This window comes from Micromys minutus, assembly GCF_963924665.1.
Source record: "Micromys minutus genome assembly, chromosome: 27".
NCBI classification, from domain to species: Eukaryota; Metazoa; Chordata; class Mammalia; order Rodentia; family Muridae; genus Micromys; species Micromys minutus.
In genome coordinates this window covers 17041036-17060451 of record NC_137962.1, presented here as the reverse complement: position 1 = coordinate 17060451, position 19416 = coordinate 17041036, and the positions used below count along the sequence as shown (strand labels likewise).

The 19416-nt window shown below is 48.4% G+C and overlaps 1 protein-coding gene across 1 annotated transcript; it reads left to right on the top strand.

Annotated features, from left to right (window-relative positions):
- The first annotated feature begins 3821 nt into the window (after positions 1-3821).
- On the top strand, positions 3822-9164 carry JRK (Jrk helix-turn-helix protein). Its single transcript, XM_080939230.1, has 2 exons — positions 3822-3852; positions 6074-9164. Exon 2 carries the CDS (start codon positions 6516-6518, stop codon positions 8184-8186), a length of 1671 nt encoding a protein of 556 aa, XP_080795356.1. The 5' UTR covers positions 3822-3852; positions 6074-6515; the 3' UTR covers positions 8187-9164.
- Positions 9165-19416: the final 10252 nt, after the last annotated feature.

Below are 19416 nucleotides of genomic sequence, written 5' to 3'. Positions count from 1 at the left end.
TGATCTCTGAGGTTCTTTCATCCTTGCTGATAGAGCCCTGGTTATGCCTTCATCCTAAAGGTTTCTGACACTTAAGACATAGGAGAGTAAAAACTATTCCTCTTTAGTCCCAGGGAACCATCCCATGCCCCAGCTAACCACAGACTGGCCCATGGGCTCTACTTCCAGCCTCAGTCCCTCTGTCATCTCCCTTGCCTGTCTCTCTAGCATCCTGGGCCGGCTCCCTTTCACCGAAAGTCCCTCCTTTGGCAGTAAAGAACCTGAGGTTCAGAGAGAAAAAGAGGCAAGATCCTGCTCAAGGCTACATGGGGTAAGGGTTCCCTCCCCAGGATGCGTTCCTTCTGTCTACCTAGAACTTCCTATTGGAACATCACCTTCTGTCACAGGTCTGCCAACCCAGGGAGTGCTGCAAGTGCCCACAGCGTGGTTGTGCCCTTGTATGGCTGCTCCCACCCACCGGGATGGTTGCCCCTGGGGACCTTGCTTATCTGTCTCAGCACTTGGAGGCCTGGGCACCCAGTACCAGTTAGAACAGTCATTCCCCAAATATTGACAGGGGTGTAAATGTTTGTTGATCGGGTTTGATATGAAGTGAATACTCTAAAGGTGGTGGTTCTTGAATAGAGCAAGCCTCCACTCTTCATTCATATGCCTGAGGACAGTTCTGGTTGTCTCAGCCCAGGGACACTGGGTGGATATCATAGGCACAGGTCAAGATCTGCTTAACACCTGCAGTGCCAGAACCTTGCACACACACTGAGCCCAAACGCCAGTGGTGCCCAGAGTAGGAGCTCTGACCTCATCTCAAACACTGAAGATTGTGACTATGACTTTTGTCCAGCCCCACTCGTCACCATAGGCCTAACTCTGACCTCAACCCAACACAGAACACTCATTCTGGTGATCCTGGTCCCCAAAAAGGGCAATATTGTGGTCACACCCTGAGTCCTGGCCATGCCCATATATTAGTCTGATCATGACCACATGCTGAGCCCTGACCCTGGCCACAATCTGAGACTTGACCATGTAGTATGAATCCTCTGGTAGTACACTTCCTGCAAAGGCCTATCACAAAGGGCATGCTCCCTCCATGAGTGGATGTGATCTGGGTGGGACCCTGACATGATTCACCCTTAGCCTGACTCAACTGCCTGAGTCTCCAGTTTTTCTTGTTCTCTCTTTTCTCCATAGCCCACCATACTCCCTGGAGAGCCTGCCTGTTCACATAGCAAAGAAGCCACTGTTCTCAAAACCACGCCTTTCCAGCAGACCTCTAACTCTTATAAGGGGTTATTACAGGGTTCCCCTACTTGGACGCAAATCACAGTTGGGCACAATTTTAATTAAGTAAAGTCAGCACGTGGAATGCAAAACTACAACTGATTTCCGTTTATGTCACTGCAGGCCTTTGGAAACATGGTCCCTCGGGTCAAAGATATGACACATTTGAACCAGGCCTCCAGGAAGCTGGGTATCCTCTCCCACTGACATCACCATGTTGGGTCCTGGAAGTCAAAGCCACTCCTTAGAAGCTCTGAGTGTGATATGGAAACCTGTGCCACGTGAGAGTGCATGGGTATAGGTCAAATGTACACTACCTGTGTATTGAGAGAGTGATCACATATGTACATATGAGTACTGGGGGTTGGGTCCTGGAGTGACCCCTTGGACAGTGGACTGAAGGCCTGGGGCATTTCCCAGTTTTAATCTCTATGGTCCCTGCTTACCTAGAAGTGATTTTTTTCCTCAGCACTGTTCATGGCTCCGTCTGCAACACCAGCATCCCACAGGCTCCCAACTGTCACCAGCTAGCCTTCTGCCTTAAAGAGCTGTCTCTGCCTTTCCCTGTCTTTCTTCACATGTCCACTGATCCTTGGAGACAAGATGGTGAGATAGGGCAGCCTGAGAAATTTTGTAAGGAGGAAGGGGAGGTTGGTGATTTCTCCATCTGAGCAATTGGTACCTCTGTGGTCCAGGCCTCCTGCAGGCAAAGGTTTGAAGATAGAGGGAACCCATGCAGGGATGAGTTAGGGGCTTGGAAGATGGCAAGGTAAGCCAGATCATGGGTAGGTAAGTGATCTATCCAGACTGACCCTCTCCAAGACCACTTTAGGTAAGTTGGGAGGGAATGTCTGGCTGGTGAGGCTGCACTGGAACAGGTATGATCTCAAGAGCTTTAGTCTGTGGATTAGTGGGAAGCAGTAGAGAGGAGCTCTTAATGCCAGGTCCAAGGGGTCCCCAGTCTTCCTCCCTTTCTGATCCCTTACCCACTGCTAGAGTGTACTCAGTCCTTGAGATAAGACCAACGGTTCTGGAGTCATGTGCCAAGCCCCAGTTCCATGCCAAGCCCTACCCCTCCAGAAGTGTGTGATCCCATGTTCACAAGGTGGCAGGAGAGAGCCATGTGTAGAGACAGAGCCAGCTGTCCAGGGAAGTCCAGAAAACTTGATAGAAATCCTTCCAAGGGTCCTGGATTTCAGTCACATCATATACCTGGCTTCCTCTGTGACTCAGTCTCCTCCTGTGTCAAATACATTTTATCTCTGTCCTGCAGTTAATTTACTACCCACAGTCATGTGCTACTACGAGACAACAGTGGCTGTTCCAAGCCACTGTTTTGGCTCATAGTGCAGCAACAATAGTTGACAATGATATAAGGTCAGAACAACAGGAACAAGGCGGGGCGGGGGGGGGGGGGGCAAAGATAGCCAGGTCAGAGGTCCTGGGCAAAAGACATCAGGGAAGAGATTCTGAAAGGAGACATGGATTTGGGAGACACCCAGCCTTCCTTGGTATTATTAGAAATCTGGTACTGGAGATACTTGAGGAGTGTGAATGAAGAGAGCAAGGATTTAACAAGAGAGGGTGGGGGAGGAAACAGGCAGAAGGGTCCTGGGTACACAGGCAAGGGTGTGAATTAAAGAGGAACAAGTTTCCACAATCTGTGTTTTTATGGAGCTGTGACTAATTACCCCACCGTGGAGCCCCAACACAACACAATTCTGTTTTCTCACACTTCTTGGGGCCAGGGTACTGAGATAAGGGTGCCACCAGGTTTGTGTTTCGAAGAGACAATGTTCCCTGGCCTTTTGGAGCTCTTGTAAACCACTTGCACGTCTTGAATGGTAGTCTTCCTCCATCTTCAAAGCACGGGGCCCAGGCTATGTTGTGAGTTCACATTGGAGTGTCTTCTCTCATTTGATCCTTTAACAACAAACCGTTGTGCTTACATGGGGCCCACCAGACAATCAGAATAAAGTTCACACTCTGACGGCTTTCATTTAGTCATATCTGCCAAGTTCCTTTCACCATTTGTATTCGCAGCTTCAAGAAACTAGAGATTGGCCACATACAAAATAGTTCATCTCAACAGAAGGTCTCTCAAAACCTCTACGCTATATGCTATGTTTTGAATCTTTTCATCAAAATCATCTAAATTGGGCACGTTTTGAACTCTTATCTAAAGACAGGGAGGGTCCATAAGGATGGAAAACGGAGTCCTGGCAACCGGCGGACCTTGGGTACCTCCCACCGCAAGGTGGCGATTGACCCAGCCTTCCGTTCGAGCTCGCCCAGCCATGGCTCCCAGGACCGGACGATCTGCTCCAGGCTTCCGTTCCTCAGGAAACACGGCTCCCTCTGGCCTTCGTTACTCCACGGGCGGATGAGCTGCCGGGCCCGGACCGCTTCCTGCCTCGGTCTCTGCGTAGCGGCTTAGATACCACCGAGACCGAAGCCTCCCGGTGGTCTAGAGCGTCCCCGGAAGTGGATCGGGGATAGCCGAGAGGAGCGGACCGGTGGAGAGTTACGTGGCTGGTATTTCCGGCCGTAGCGGCGGCACGGGGTCCACAGGTGAGTGGGGCCGGGCCGTGCTGGGCTGGGGTCTCCTCCACGAGTTGACTGGAGGCCCAGCCTGAGCTTCTGCCCCAGAGCCGGACGAGCGCCGTGGTTTCTGCGTCCTGGAATCGAGTCGCATTCCGGACTGTCGCATCCCTTCTCAGGTCCACTCGGCTCCCAGGCGCCTTCACCAGTATTCAGCCTGGGCAAGCTCGGTTGTTTCTGGCCCTCCCAGGAACCTTCATTCGTTTCTTGCCTGTGTTTTGTCCCCCCCCAACCCCACTCCCAGTGTGTCGTCTGGGCTGCAGCCGGTTGCAGGTTGTTTCCATCCATTCCCCAGACACCTCCGAACCTACGGAAAGAGATTTACCTCTTCCCCTTAAGAGCGTCTCCCAGCTTATATTCCCGCTCCAGAAAAGGGGTCGTCCAAACTCCTGTTCAAGTGGTCCTTGGTTATCAGTGTTCCCTTGGAAGTCCTAAGGTTAGAAGCCTCCTGGATCTATGCAGACACGTTTAGGAGGTTCTGAGAGTGGTACCAAATTCAAATTTCCTTTTCCTTTTCTCCCTTCATAGCACTTACTGGGTATCCCAGGCTGGCCTGTACTCAAAGCAGTTAGTTCTGCCTCAGCCTCCCAAGTGCTAAGATAGTAGTAGGCCTGGACCATCACCTTCAGCTTGGCAAAATGTTTGTTTCTAAACCACTCTCAACACATCTTCAGGATAAGCACCAAGCCATCATGAGTTGAGCCTCCTGGAAGCATCTACACCACAAGTTGCTTCAGAATTCCTCAGCTGCCTGGGTTTGTTGTTAAACATCCTCCTGGGAGTAAGCTCTGGCCTTGATTTCCCTCTGCTCCACAGTGAGGTGCCCACAACTGATGCTGTGTGCCAGTCGATATGACTAGAATGGGAGACCCCTTGGGGACCAGCACTGAGTTCTGCAGACCAGGAGGCTGACTTAAGAAAATAAATAGGGCGACACAGTTGACTGTTGGCAAGCTGTATTCCCTGTCAATCTTTGGAACTCTTGCACATTCGAATAAATGTCTCGTCTCTTATATTGTGGTCTTGGGTACACTTTTGTGCTGCTTTTGGAAATAACTCTGAGGCCTTCTGGCTTATCAAATGCTGGGTTGGAAGGGGCATTCTGGATAAGGTTTATGAAAAAAGAAATGCATTGTGACTCTTACCTTTTCTGAACAGTCACGAAGGTTGTTGGTGATGTTTACTCTGTGGTCTGCAAGGAAGGGCTGGTTATCAGACTAGCTAGCACACCCCAGGCTAAATGGTACTAATATTTTTTTAAATCAATTTATTTATTTTATGTATATGAGTACAGAAGAGGACATCAGATCTCATTATAAATGGCTGTGAGCCATCATGTGGTTGCTGGGATTTGAACTCAGGACCTCTGGAAGAACAGTCAGTGCTCTTAACCACTAAGCCATCTCACCAGCCCAATATATATATATATATATATATATATATATATATATATATATATATATATATATATTTGCCTGATTTATTCTTAATTAGAAATACAGGTGAGTTAAAATCTTAAGCTTAAGATTAAATTGTAAACTGCAGTCAATGGAACATTGGCAATTTAACTATAAATTTTAAGTTTCTTTTGTAATATTAGAGCATAACCATAATTTTGAAAAAGTAAAATCAATTCTCAACAGCGCAAATGGTCCACCCTTTATAAAATCAATACCAAGTTCACTACTTTCACACTACAAGGTTTGGCTGCAAGTTCTTATATATGAATGCATGATGAGGTTGTAAGGAAAAGATGACGGGGCACCAATGAAAGGAAGTCACCGGGCACCAATGTAAGGAAAAGATGACATCCCGGGTTTCGGCACCAATATTAGGGGAAGGATGAAGAGAGTGGGAGGCAAGGGAGATGCCTCTGTGGGGCCCATATTGGGAATTCCTTCCCCCTGAGGGACCAGCCACACAATGGTATAGTACAGAATAGAGTTTATTCAGGTCATGGGAGAGTTAAGAGGGTGGTAGAGGTAGAGAGAGTAGAGGAGTAGAGGCCGGCTATGAGCATGTGGAGGAAGAGGGGGGAAGGAAAGGGAAGAGGAGGGGTAGGGGTGGGAGAGCTAGGCTGCAAGAGCACAAGAGCAAGAGCGGTACTAATATTTAAGATGACACTTTCCAGTTAATCTAAGTATATCTTGAGTGCTCTTAGTAACATTTTTCTTTCTTCTCTCCTTTCCAGTTCCTGGAGTGTATGGGTAAGACAACGTTGTGAATCCTCGTGAGAAGTACCCCCAGCTCAGACAATCAAATCTTCATTAACCAGAAACCTGGACACAGTTGAAGGGGACAGGTGCCACAGTGTGCCATCTGTGTGGAGGCCCAAGGCTCCAGGTGCACCCCAGCAGTCTAGGATAGCTCACCCTGTCACCTTCCCTGAAGAGAACAGCAGTTGACTTCACTAATAGGATCTGAAGCCTAAGTGTGTTGGAGTTCCAATACTAAAAGGAAACTGAGGCATGAGACTGCTGTAGACAGAGAGCAGAGCCAAGAATGAATGTAGCTTGAGTCTGGGATCAGTTCTGTGGGCAGGCAAAGAAGAGAAGGAGAGACTGTGGCCCCAAGAGCCAGAGAGAAACATAGCCAAGTAAGGACAGGTGCAGTCTAGCTTGGCCTACTTCCTCATGGCTTCCAAGCAGGCTGCAGCCAAGGGCAAGGGGGAGAAACGGAAGCGAGTGGTACTGACCCTGAAGGAAAAGATTGACATCTGTACTCGGCTAGAGCGTGGAGAGAGTAGGAAGGCACTGATGCAGGAGTATAATGTGGGCATGTCCACTTTGTATGACATCAAAGCCCACAAGGCCCAGCTGCTCAGATTCTTCGCCAGTTCAGACTCTCGCCAGGCACTAGAACAGCGGCGTACCCTGCATACCCCAAAGCTGGAGCACCTGGACCGGGTGCTTTATGAGTGGTTCCTGGTAAAGCGTGCTGAGGGCGTCCCTGTATCCGGTCCTATGCTCATCGAAAAGGCCAAGGATTTCTACAAGCAGATGCGGCTGACAGAGCCCTGTGTGTTCTCTGGAGGGTGGCTTTGGCGCTTCAAGGCCAGGCATGGCATTAAAAAGTTAGATGCCTCTAGTGAGAAGCAGGTGGCTGACCACCAAGCTGCTGAGCAGTTCTGTGGCTTTTTCAGGAGCCTCGCAGCTGAGCATGGGCTGTCTCCTGAGCAGGTGTACAGCGCTGATGAGACTGGTCTTGTCTGGCGGTGCTTGCCAGATTCTCCAGAGGATGGGACTGTGCCCCGCTTCAAACAGGGCAAGGACAGGCTGACTGTGTTGATGTGCGCCAATGCCACAGGCTCCCACAGAATCAAGCCTTTGGCTATTGGGAAGGGTGGCGGCCCCAGAGCCTTCAGAGGTATCCAGCACCTGCCTATTGCTTACAAGGCCCAGGGTAATGCCTGGGTAGACAAGGAGATTTTCTCAGACTGGTTCCATCATATTTTTGTCCCCTCAGTGAGAGAGCACTTTAGAGCCATAGGCTTACCGGAAGACAGCAAGGCAATTCTCTTGCTGGACCACTCCCGGGCCCACCCACAGGAGGCCGAGCTGGTGTCAGAGAATGTCTTCACTATCTTCCTGCCCTCCAGCGTGACCTCCTTACTGCAGCCCACAGAGCAAGGCATTCGCAGAGCCTTCATGAGGCTCTTTATTAACCCTCCTGTGGCCTTGCAGGGCTTCCCCACTCGCCACAACATGAATGATGCCATAGTCAACGTGGCCTGTGCCTGGAATGCTGTGCCTAGGCAGGTCTTCAGGCGGGCCTGGAGGAAACTGTGGCCCACTGTCACATTCACTGAAGGTTCTTCCTCTGAGGAGGAAGCAGAGCGCTGTACCATCAAGCCTCACAAGACTTTCGCACACATCCTTGAGCTTGTAAGAGAAGGGCCCTCCTGTTCCGGCAGCAGGCTTCAGGATAGCAGGGTTGAAGAGCAGGTTGTAGCAGGGAGGAACATGGATGAGGCCCCTGCTGTTGCGGCACCATCCCAGGGCGCTGGGTGTGCAGAGAAGTCAGAGAAAGATGCTGCTGAGGATGAGGAGGCAGCCTGGGAGCAGGCAGCCACATCCTTCGAGGCACTTGTGCGCTTTGCTGAACAGCAGTCATGTTTCAGTGTGCAAGAGGTGGGGCAGCTGAAGGCCCTGCACACGGTGTTCAGGAGACAACAGCAGCTGAGGCAGCCCTGTGTGGCTCTCAGGGCTGTGATCAAACTCGAGACCCTTCAGGAGCACCCTAGTGTGTGTGTGGCCACAACCCACTCTACCTTGCCTTGCTCATCCACAGCAGGTGACAACTAAAGTATCTTGTTTGCACCTGCTGACCCTCTGCAGCTCTGGGGCCACTGCCTGCTAGGGAGGAGAGCACATTAAGAAATGAGTAAGAACAAGCACACACTCAAGCCCCAGGAGCTTGTCAGGGTTGCTCCTTGTTTACAGAGGCCTCCATGTGTTCTGGCTAGTGGTTTTACTGTATCTTCTAGCACAGGTGATGTATCACTTGAATGGCAAGAGACCTGGTGCCCTCTTTCTCAGCACTCTGGAGCTTCCTCTAGCTGCAGCTGGGTCCAGTAAGCCAGTTCTGTGTCTGGTGTTGAAAGGCTGAGCCACATTATTAGGTTGAAGTGCCTTAAGGGGTGCAGCTCCAGTTCTCAGGAGGCTCACTCCTTAACTGGTGGACCCCAAGCCCAGTCCTGAGGGCATTGTCTCCAGCGTCTGACCTCTGTTCACATCCCCCACTGCTAGTTGCAAAGGTATCATGCCATCCTCTTAAGTTTGCGCCCACCTCAGCCATGGACAAATTCAATGGGAAGCTGTGTAGTGTCCCAGTCAGTAGCAGGTCCTACCCCTGGGGTTCAGGTCTCACAGGTACTTTGTGCTAGTTTCAGCACGCTCAGAGGCCAACATGTGCCCAGAAGTCTGTGTTCCCTAGAATTTCAAAGTAACAGCCTTTATGTGAACAGTTTGCAAAGTCACAGAACAATACAGCACTTGGAGCTCACCAGGGTGTAGGTGGGTTAGCACTACTCCAGTGGAATATGTGTCTGCACCGATTGGTTCTATGGAGACCAGCTGTCAGAGGACATGACTGTTTTCCTGACATTGTAGCTTGTTAGCTGATGAGTAGCAGCCTGGCTACTGTGCTGTGACTCCCAGTGTCCTTTGTCTGCAGCGGTTAACTGTTCTTTCACCGTGGCTTTGTCCTTGACCTTCACTCCCTCTGCGATTCCTGTGGCTGTTATTACCAGTTTTCATTCCAGTGGTCAACAGCTGCTACACCAAGAGACTTGTCCGAACCTCTGAGAGCCAGAGGGGTGTGGGGAATGTTGGTTTGTGTTTCTGTATCTGTCTAAACACTGAGGATGGTCATTACAGACCACTCTAGTTGTGGATGAGTGTTGTCTTGCTTTACCTGCATGTGTGAATATTATAACTAGGTTGTTTTTAGAAGCCTTTGTTGTGATTCTTTGGTCCCTGTTGACCAGGGCTATGCTTCTGTCATATCACTTTTTCTGTGTGTCTGGGTGACATTTGCATGCTCATGTGCTGTATGGATTCTGATTCATATGAGGGACTTTTGTGTAACTGCTGCCGCTACTTAAGCTGCTGCAGGTCAGAGGTCAGAAGTCACACTTGCCTGAGCATCATTTGATGGGCATATGGAGTGGAGAGTCCTTATGGTTAGAGGATGGGTCGGGGCTGGGGAAGCTTCTGGGTCCATGAGAAGGTTTGTGCCCATCAGACTATATTCTAGGACCAGTGCTGGCTGACCTTGAAGACCTGCTTTTGGTATTGCCACCTACTAGTTATGTGATGTTCCCAGAGCACCTTCCAGAACAACAGTCCCCTTTGTCTTCATCCCTGGGTCCCAGGGGAGAGTTCCCTTTGTCCAGTGGTCACTGAGGCCCTCAGCCCCAAGCTCTCCAGAGCAGAATGTTCTCTGGTTCCCCCTTTATACTGTCTACTTCCTCATCACGCCTCTCAGACACCTGTGTAGCCTAGGCTGGCCTAGAACTGGCCGTCCTCCTTCAGACTCCTGTGTATTAGCGTTAAAGACATGCTGCCATGCTTGGCGCACTCCTGCTTCCTACCACAAGCCAGGCTGTTGTTCCACTGACAGATCTCGGGCACTGGAGCATCACCCCTGGCTGCTCCTTTCCCATGAGCAGAGCCTTATTCCTCTGTATATTTGTCAAGAGGCCTTTCACATCACCTTATTTTCTGGGAAGAGGTTAATTAGCTCTGATGGTGAGTAGAGTAAGACTCCTTCTTCATTGCCTCTAGGTGTGCACAAGGAACTCATATCCACAATGCCTTGTCCAGTGAGAGGCAGATGTTACTTTGGTGCTGTGTAATTTCCTCTGTGGGGACATGGTTACCTGAGTCCTACCTGGCCCTTTGCAGGTATCCAAGGAAGATGATCCTGCTGGCATCTGGTTGAAGAAGATTGCCCCCTGCTTATGAGGGCCTGGGTAGGATCATTCCTCATCACCAGTACTTGCTGCTTGGCGGAAGAGCAGAAGCATCCTGTCACAGTCCTGTGCTGTGTTGTTTCCACAGGAGTACATCCACAGCAAGACAAGCCACAGTCTTTGTCCTTTGGGTAGAGGATGGAGAGCAGTGGGTGGACAAGTTGGTGGGTTGACTGGGTGAGTGGGCAGAAGATGGGGCTGTTGCTCTGCTCAGCTACCTAGGTGGGCTCCCCACCAAACCTGGGTACCATGAGAAACCAGCTGAGGCCTGAAAGAACCACCTGGATGGGGCTGTAATGGCTTCTGTCACCTTCATTAAGATTAAGTTTGAGGTTATCTAGGAGAGAACCCTAAGGGAAAGTCCAAGTCTGGGAACTGGAGCTGGGAACTGGAGCTGGGATCATCCTCTTGTGAGCCTGGCCCTCAGTGAGAGGACACCCCAAGCTCAGTGAAGTGGTAACTGTGACTGTGGGAGATGGTGGGGCTGCTGTGGCTATGGAATGGACTGCCATTTGGTCCTGGCTCCAGCTCATTCACATGATGTTCCTTTGCCAGCCACCAGCCCCACCACCAGAGCATTCCTTGCATCCATAACTAATGTCATGCTGTCCGTGATCATGAGACAGTAGATTTTTAAGTAGGGAGTTCAGCGCTCCCTGTTGAGTGAAAGATGTAACCCCCAGCTCTCCTCACCTCTTAACATGTTTAATAGTAGAGAGGATTAGGCTTCAGGGGAGGGAGGTAAATCAGGGTATGGTACCCCTTAGGGGGAGCATCCTCAGGCCAGAAAGCCATGGTAGCTCTTGTATGATGGGGATTAGGGGTATGCCAAGGTCCTGAGGCCCCTAAAGGGATGATGAACCCTCTGGCTGGGGTTGATAGAACTTTTCTGTAGGACTTTTTTGCCTGGGTTGTCATCCCACTAAGTGCCCAGACTTCAGTCCAGCACTCTGGCTACCTAATATCCTTACATCAGTGAGTTTGTAGCCTCAGCCTTCAACAGCATCATGACTGCATTCCTGTCTCAGCTCCAGCCCATGGGAGAACTTGCGCAGCTGAAGAGAGCTGCCCCCTGAGAGATGGAGAGCTTTGTCCACAACTCACAAAGGACAGGAGGTAGAAAAGACAAAAGTGGTGGCTAAATGCATGAGTGAAAATCTTTCCTGGAAGTCAGTAGAAACATCACCCTATAGAACCGTGTCTCCTACTGCCGTCCCTAGTGGCAGTAAATTCACTGTGCTCGCAGCCTTTACAGTACCTGTGTCCCTTGTAATCTGTGATTCAGGGCTGGCTGCTACCCAGAATGCTGAATTGACTGTCCTGTAACTGGGGATAGGCATGTGCCCTATAGTCTGAGCTTCCTAGGAATCCAGCCAGTCACAGTGAAGCTAGGGATTCTGGGAAGGTTGGAGGAACATCAGACCACACCTCATGGGTACCTCAAACTGGCAGAGCAGTGTAAAGCGGGAGGACAGACACTAGGGGGCCCTCTCACTGCATGCCACCTCTGCAGACACAACACCAGAAAGTTGGTGCCTTTTGCTGAGAGGGCAGAGCTGTGGTAGGAGAGGGAACCCTTGCTCACTTCTGTGAACCTCCCGAAAGGACATGTACACAAATGTGCTAAGAGACTATTAGGACAGATCGTCTGTAGCCCCTGACTTTCTCCAACAGGAGCACCCCACATCTTCCCATAGTCCTGTAAGGCTAGGCAGGTTTATGCTTGCTGAAGACTGCACAAACTCCCATGGCTTCCATCTTCCATTTTTGTAGCAACTGTACAAGCAAACCTGAGCATGCCAGAGACTCCCCGAAGCCTGAACATTCTGCAGCCAGCCACCTACCTGTACCCCTTCCTGGGAAATCCTGCCCTAGTGGGTATTTAGAAAGCACTTGTGGCTGAAGGGTCCCACAGCTCTTTCATGCCCATCTGCCGCAGGCTCTGCTTTGGCTGCTTGGTCCCTATATCAGCTCTGTGTCAAGCTCAACACTGTAGCTTGGCCACTGTGCCATCCAACCACAAGGTCACATTTGGCTAAGCAGCTTCTCTTATGGTGGGGAAGCCAGGCCCTCAGATGCTGTTTTGGTCAAGGGCTTTTGAGCCTTTATTAATTGGATGTTATTTGCTGACATTAAGTGGCACTATGGGCTGACATGCTTAACTTCTTACTTGATAAATGGAATTAGATTGTCATTGCAAAACCTTTAAAAGCTTTATAAAGGATAGTTCTGCCTGTTAACCATGCTCAGCATCTAACCCTGTGTTAACCTCTGAAGACCTCCAGTGTCCCCTCTTACCTCTTCTCTCAGTGACCTGACAACAGCCACATCTTCCACATCTCTTCTGAGGCTTTCTCACCCCATTTCTTATGAGCCTGGGTAGGGCTGGTAAGACTGTGGGTCATTTCCATATTGAGTCCTGAAGGATCTGACAGGAAATTGCATAGGGTCGCTGTCTATGAGGCATCTCAGAAAAGCATGTTTCCTAGGGCATGAAGAAGAATGGAGGCTGATGGGGCCTGGCAGATGAGAAGCTGCTGTTTAATAAAACCAGAAGTTCTGTTTTGGAAATGCGTAGTGATGGCCAAACAACTGTGATTTCAGTGATGGCCGAAATGGTGCCTCATGGTGGCTCAACCAGCTACACCCAAGGAGGAAGGGTTCACTCTGGAGTCTGGGATGGGGACAGGAAGCTTCCGGTGACAGGCTGGAGCTGCCAAGTGCCCCAGAAATCAGGGATTAAAGAAAGCCAGAGTCACCCATGGGAGTTAGAACCATTGCCTGAGAAATCAAACAAGGTAAAGAGGGAGGGAAGAAATGCCTGCCTACGTTTCTGCTTCTCATTCCTGCCTCCCAGTAACAGCAAAGGAGGTTGAGAAAGGAACATGAAGGAATAACAAGGGGAGGGAATACTGAACAAAAGTCATTTCATATGCAAAGGCTGGTTGCACATGTGGCAGCCAGTGGCTCCATCATCAGAGGTGACTGGCATTGTTTCTTCCCTTGAATTTACAGAGTATCCACTAAAGCCCTGGAGATACCATTGTACAGACATAAAAACATCCACTGTAGCTTGGGTACCAAGTCAGAAGGCAACATGAGGAGAGAGACCTTGACCCCTTGTGTGTTTGCTATGGGCTCAGGGGAAGGTAAGCATCCGCTGAAAAGTAGGAACCAGATGTTCACAGATACAGTATCAGCCATCAACTACCCTAGTCATCTACCCATCCGTCTGCTTATTGATTCATTCATCACTATTCATCCACTCAACCTACTGCACACTCTTCTATCTGCCTACGAATATTTCTGTTTATCCAATCATGCAACACGTACTCATCCGTTCACCTATCTTCTTATCATTTACTACCCACCCATCATCTACAGCTATTCATCCATGTACCATCCAAACATTTTCCATTCTGTTATCCATCTATCCATCTACCCCATCCATCCATCCATCCTCCACCATTGACCTTCCTGCTCATTCATCATCCCTTCATCTCCCATCTGCCTACTCAGTCACTCTTTCATCTTCCACCCATTAGCCACCCATCCATCTGTGCGTCTGACTCTGTCACCCTCACTGCACAAGCTGCTGTCACTGTTACACTCTGACAAACCCCTTCCTGGGCTTACCAGATTAGAAAATTCTTCCTCCTGTGAACATGTAAGGCCAGTTTCTTATCTGTATGTAGAAGCAGAGTCTGTGGTGTGTCTGTTGCCAGTTGCTCCCTGATGTCCATAATCTCACCAGCCTTCCCACTTTACAGATGGGGAACGGATGCTGCAGATGGAGACTGCAGGCTTGAGCAGCCATCTGAGGCCAGCCTGAGCTGTTATATCTGCTACCTTTTCCTCCTGTTTGGGTGTTGACTGTTCTGGGCACAAGCTCTGCGGGGTTTATTGCATACAATAAACAAGAGTTTTCTTGCCTCACTTGCAGATGGAGAGCCTGAGGCCTGGAGGAGTTGGGTCCCCATGTCACTTTATGGGCAACCCCTAAGCATTCCAAATCCTATTGCAGTTTGCCCCTTGCCTCTTGAAAGTTATCAGACCACTCTCTGAACAGATAGAGCCACACCCAGCCTGTGGGATAGAGGTAGGCAGTGGGCCTCGAGGTGGGTCTGAGGCCTTTAGTGAGGCAAGATTAGGTCTTGGCCATTTACTCACCTAGGGCTGAACATATATTCCTCTTGTCAAGTAGATCATCTCCCTGGACCACATTTCTGAAACTTTCAGAACTGACTTTCTGCCTGGTATCCCCTCACACAGAGGTATTGCCCAGGGCAGGCATTAGTGGCTCCTCTAAGCAGGTTACTGCCATCCAACTTCCCCAGTGTCACTACATGGTGTAGGGGTCACCATGGGTCTCTACCTCTAGCTCTACCTGCTCTCATGGGGCTGGCTGTCACCTGTCTGCTGAGCACAAGGCCAGGATTGCAAGTCTCCCTCTTGGAAGCTTGGTGATCCTCATGTGCTTTGCTTCCTTTCATTTTCTTCCTTGGTATTTATTGACTCCATCTTAGTTAGGGTTTTACTGCTGTGAACAGACACCGTGACCAAGGCAAGTCTTAGAAAGGACAACATTTAACTGGGGCTGGCTTACAGGTTCAGAGGTTCGGTTCAGTATCATCAGTTAGGGAACATGGCAGCATCCAGGCAGGCATGGTGAAGGAGGAGCTGAGAGTTCTACATCTTCATCTGAAGGCTGCTAGCAGAATACTGGCTCCCAGGCAGCTAGGACAAGGTTATTAAAGCCCACACCCACAAAGCCATACTTACTCCAAGAAGGCCACACCTCCCAACAGTGCCACTCCCTGGACCAAGCATATATAAACCATCGCAGACACCCTATGTGTGCCATGTCCCAGCGCGAGCACTAGAGCCCCTCAAACATTCTATGATATAAGGAAATATGTACTTCAAGAGGCTGATGGTAATGACACCTTTGTCCTGGTGACATCAAGGTCCAGGTTTATGTCCTGGCTCCCTGTCCCATTAGGTTTAGGTAAGGTGAGGATGCTTCCTGTGGTGGTTTGAATATGCTTAGCCCAGGGTATGGCACTATTAAGAGGTGTGGCCTTGCTGGAGTAGGTGTGGCCTTGTTGAAAGAAATGTGTCACTGTCTGAGTGGACTTTGAGAGCTTCCTCCTAGCTTCCTGGAAGTCAGTCTTCCCTTAGCTACCTTCGGAACGAGCTGGAACTCTCAGTTCCTCCAGTGTTATGCCTACCTGGACACTGTGATGCTTCCCAACATAATGGTAATGGGCTCAACCTCTGAACCTGTAAGACAGTTCTAAGTAAATGTTGTCCTTAATGAGTTGCTGTGGTCATGGTGTTTGTTCACATCAATGAAACCCTAACTAAAACATCTCCCTTTGAGTAGATGATGGAGTAGAGTGAACTAAGCCTCTAGGGATCTCTGTTATTGCCTATGAACTAAGATCAGTAGCCATCTTGGCTCAGACTGTCCCCTTCTGCCCTCTGCCTGAGGGCAGGCCTGTTAGTCACACAGAGACTGGACTGTGCCTAGGATGGGACCAGCTCTGCTAGTGGTACCACAGTGGGTACCAGACCTCAGGCCACCAACCTTGTCCCTACTTGAAGTGCAGATCAAAGAGTTCCTCTCACTTTGGAGAGACAGAGAGACCAGGCCAGTGGAAGGCAGAGGCTCTATGCCTCAAGAGTGCAGACTAGGAGGACCTTCTAATCTAATCTTGGGCCTGTTCTAATCTTGGGCCCACATAAGGAGAAGAATGGGTTATTTGGGGATGGACAAGGTTTGGCCCAATGGAAGAGGAGGCCCAAGGGATGGAAACACAATGAGCAGAAAGCTCACAAAAGCATTATTTTTAAACTGCATTCCTTCAGGGTTTGAAACAGCTTCCAGGACTATGGGTTACAGGCAGGTGAGATGCAGTTCCTTCTTTCTCTGTGACCCACTGTCTCTCAGCTTTCTGTGTGCCTACCCCCAGCCACTCACCTGCTGCCCTGGAGGAAGCTGTGTCTGGACTTCAGCCAGGCCCCTCTTTCTTGTGCTGGCCCACTAGCCTATTGTGGAGATTACAATCCAGTCCTAAATTGTCAGTCAGTGACTTAAATGCTGTGTGTGCTCGTGGCAAGCAGGTAGGGGAGAGACCCAGTTTCCTGGGAACCTTGACTCCCTTTACGTACAGGTCAGTATTTTTGAGTTTTCATCAATAGATAAGGCATTGCTTCATTTTAGTTCATATTTTGCCTGGAATAATAACTTAGGCAGTAATCAAAATGATGCCATAATACAAAGAATGTAAAACTGCGTTTTTCCAATTCAGTGACACATCCATAAGGTGCAGACTGAGAAGGCTGATTTAGGGCTTTTATGATGCCTAGGTTAGCCTGAGATACATAGCTCTTCCATAAAAAAAAAAAAAAATGACATTGAGAGTCTATTATGGTCATGGGGTTATTATTGGTAAGATTAAAATCATGTAGTTCAAATAGAATTGTGTCGCATGGGATAAAAATGTTCATATTCTCCAAAAGAGCCACAGACTAACACAGTACCTAGTGCCAGGCAAGGGAAACATCTCCCAAAAATAATGTTCAGCAGATTCAAAGACATTACCCAAATGACACAAACCATTGTCATTGACCTTGATTCCCTCCTGTAACTTGATCTTAAGACTCTGCTGCTCAAGACGCCGAAATCTTCAGACAGGATCTAGAGGAATCAAGCTGGGACTATCCTTACCTGGGAGGCTCTCTCCTGAGGACCAGTTCTCTTAGGATCGGAAGGTTCTGTGGCTGTGCAGTGGCTCCGGAAGGGAAAGCCTGCTGTCTGGTCTACAGTAAACAGTATGTTCCTAGGGCTAGCTATATGGTTTCCAGGTTCATTATGGAATAGGCAGCACCGTGGATTATTAATTGCTATGATTACATCACACCATTTTGCTTGCACTCTGAGAAAGGAAATGGCAGAACCTAAATAGCACACAGCTCAATGCTCAACAAATGCATATTAGTGTCAATAATTGTAAAGTCTATGGATTTTTGAACCAACAATATTTTATAAAATCACTGGTTTTGTTTTAATTATACAAATGGATAGTCATTACTTGGCAGGGAGTCAATGGAATGTTCTTGGTGTAAATTGTTTCATACATCTAATAAGTGTCATATGTACATTAATTTCCCATTAAAAAGGACATTAAATTAGGAATATATGTTTACACACACACGCACACACACATGCACATGCATTTGTTCTCTCAGGATACTTAAATCTATTAATAAATAGCCATTTCTACACAGGCAGGTGAGGCATTTAAATGGTAAAATATATTCAATTGATTAATATATTCAACTGTTTGATTTATTTGGTCATTCCTCTGTCATCCTAGAACAACACTAATGCGTGGAGTTAGCTGGGACTCTGAAGTGTCATTGAGCTTCTCTTGAAGCAAGGCAGTGGTCACATCTTAAGGAAGCATTTGGAGGGAATGCACGGCACTCTGCTAGGGCAGGAAATGGTAGTTACCACAGAATTTAGGACAGAATAGTTACAATGGTTGCATTTAACACCAGGTGAGAGTTTGTTGTTTAAATAATTTTGGATTTATTTTTGGTTTTTTTTTTTTTTTTTTTTTTTTTTGCCAAGGAGCAAGAAAAGGGAAAGATTGAAGATTCTTGAGAAGTAGCAGTGCACAGCAGAAATGTCTTAGGGCTGATTCATGGTGACACACTGGGAATCAATGTCAAAGACCTGAACATATTAGGAAGTTTTCTACCATTGAGTTTCCCCCTAGCTCCTCTTTATAAAGCTTTTAAAAACAGATTTATTAATGTTTGTAAGTACACTGTAGCTGTCTTCAGACACACCACAAGAGGGCATCAGATCTCATTACAGATGTGAGCCACCATGTGGTTGCTGAGATTTGAACTCAGGACCTCTGGAAAAGCAGTCAGTGCTCTTAAGTGCTGAGCCACCTCTCCCACTCTTTATGAAGCTTTAAGATCTTTATCCTTGGGAGATCCATCAGGCAACATTTCATCCCAAAAGAGCCCCAGGCATGGGAAAGAACCGGCATCATGCTCTCATTTTATTATATTTTTATTATATTCCACAGAAAATCCTATTGCTCTCTTAGAAAAACTGCATCCATTCTTTCCCCACTAAGTGTCCGGGTACACGAGAGGTTCTCTAAGGCCAAAGAAGTCAGATGTTTTACATATGTCAGGTGGACGAGGCAGAGCCGGGGAAAGCCTCATCACCGTTTGTTCATGGTGGTCTGCTGCCATGAAGCCTGTCCTTCAGCCCAGTGTTGAGCACTCTTTGTGATCTCTGAGTGTTTATCTTAATAGTCATGAGCCTTGAAAGCTGGTAGTCCACCTGCCCACGTATTTGTAAACTCAAGATTTCTCCCACTGTAACAATACTGCTGTGCTCTGGCAGCCCAGACTGGCCCACAGCTGTTGCTAGGCATCGGAATCTCATCTCCTATTTAAAGCATTGTAGTGTCCTAGAAGACCTTCATAGTGAGTTGCTTTGCAGGAGTCTTTCTTTCCTGCCATCAAATGGGTTTGTGAATACAGTACATATTGAATGCAATCAAATTGCAGAAAGCCACGGATGCTTTCCCTCTCTCATAGTAACCTGTACAAGGGTTCCTTTACAGTATTCTCCACAGCACAGTCTGTGGTTGTGACAGATCTCGATCACCTGTCTCAGGGATGGTGTTGGGAAGTGAGCGATTGTCCTACCATGTGTTTTTCCGTATTGAGGAATGTTTCTCAAGACACTGGAATCTGTGTCTCAAGAGTCCAGAATGCTTTCTAAGTCTGCCTCAACAGGAAACACCAAGTGCAATCCTCTGAATCCAAATTTTGTTAGCTCCATTTAATAGCTAAATCCCACCACATCTCATCAGTGTGTGTATGCATGTATGAAAAACGATTTTGTCTTCTGTGTCAGTTGGGGATAAGCATGTAAATTCAGGTTCATCATGACAAAAACTAGCTAGCTCAGCATTTCCTTGTTGACTAAAAGGAAGACCAGCCAGGAACCCAACCCACATCTT

Coding starts and splice junctions, on each gene's coding strand:
- JRK (XM_080939230.1), top strand. CDS start 6,516: ATGGCTTCCAAGCAGGCTGCAGCCAAGGGCAAGGGGGAGAAACGGAAG.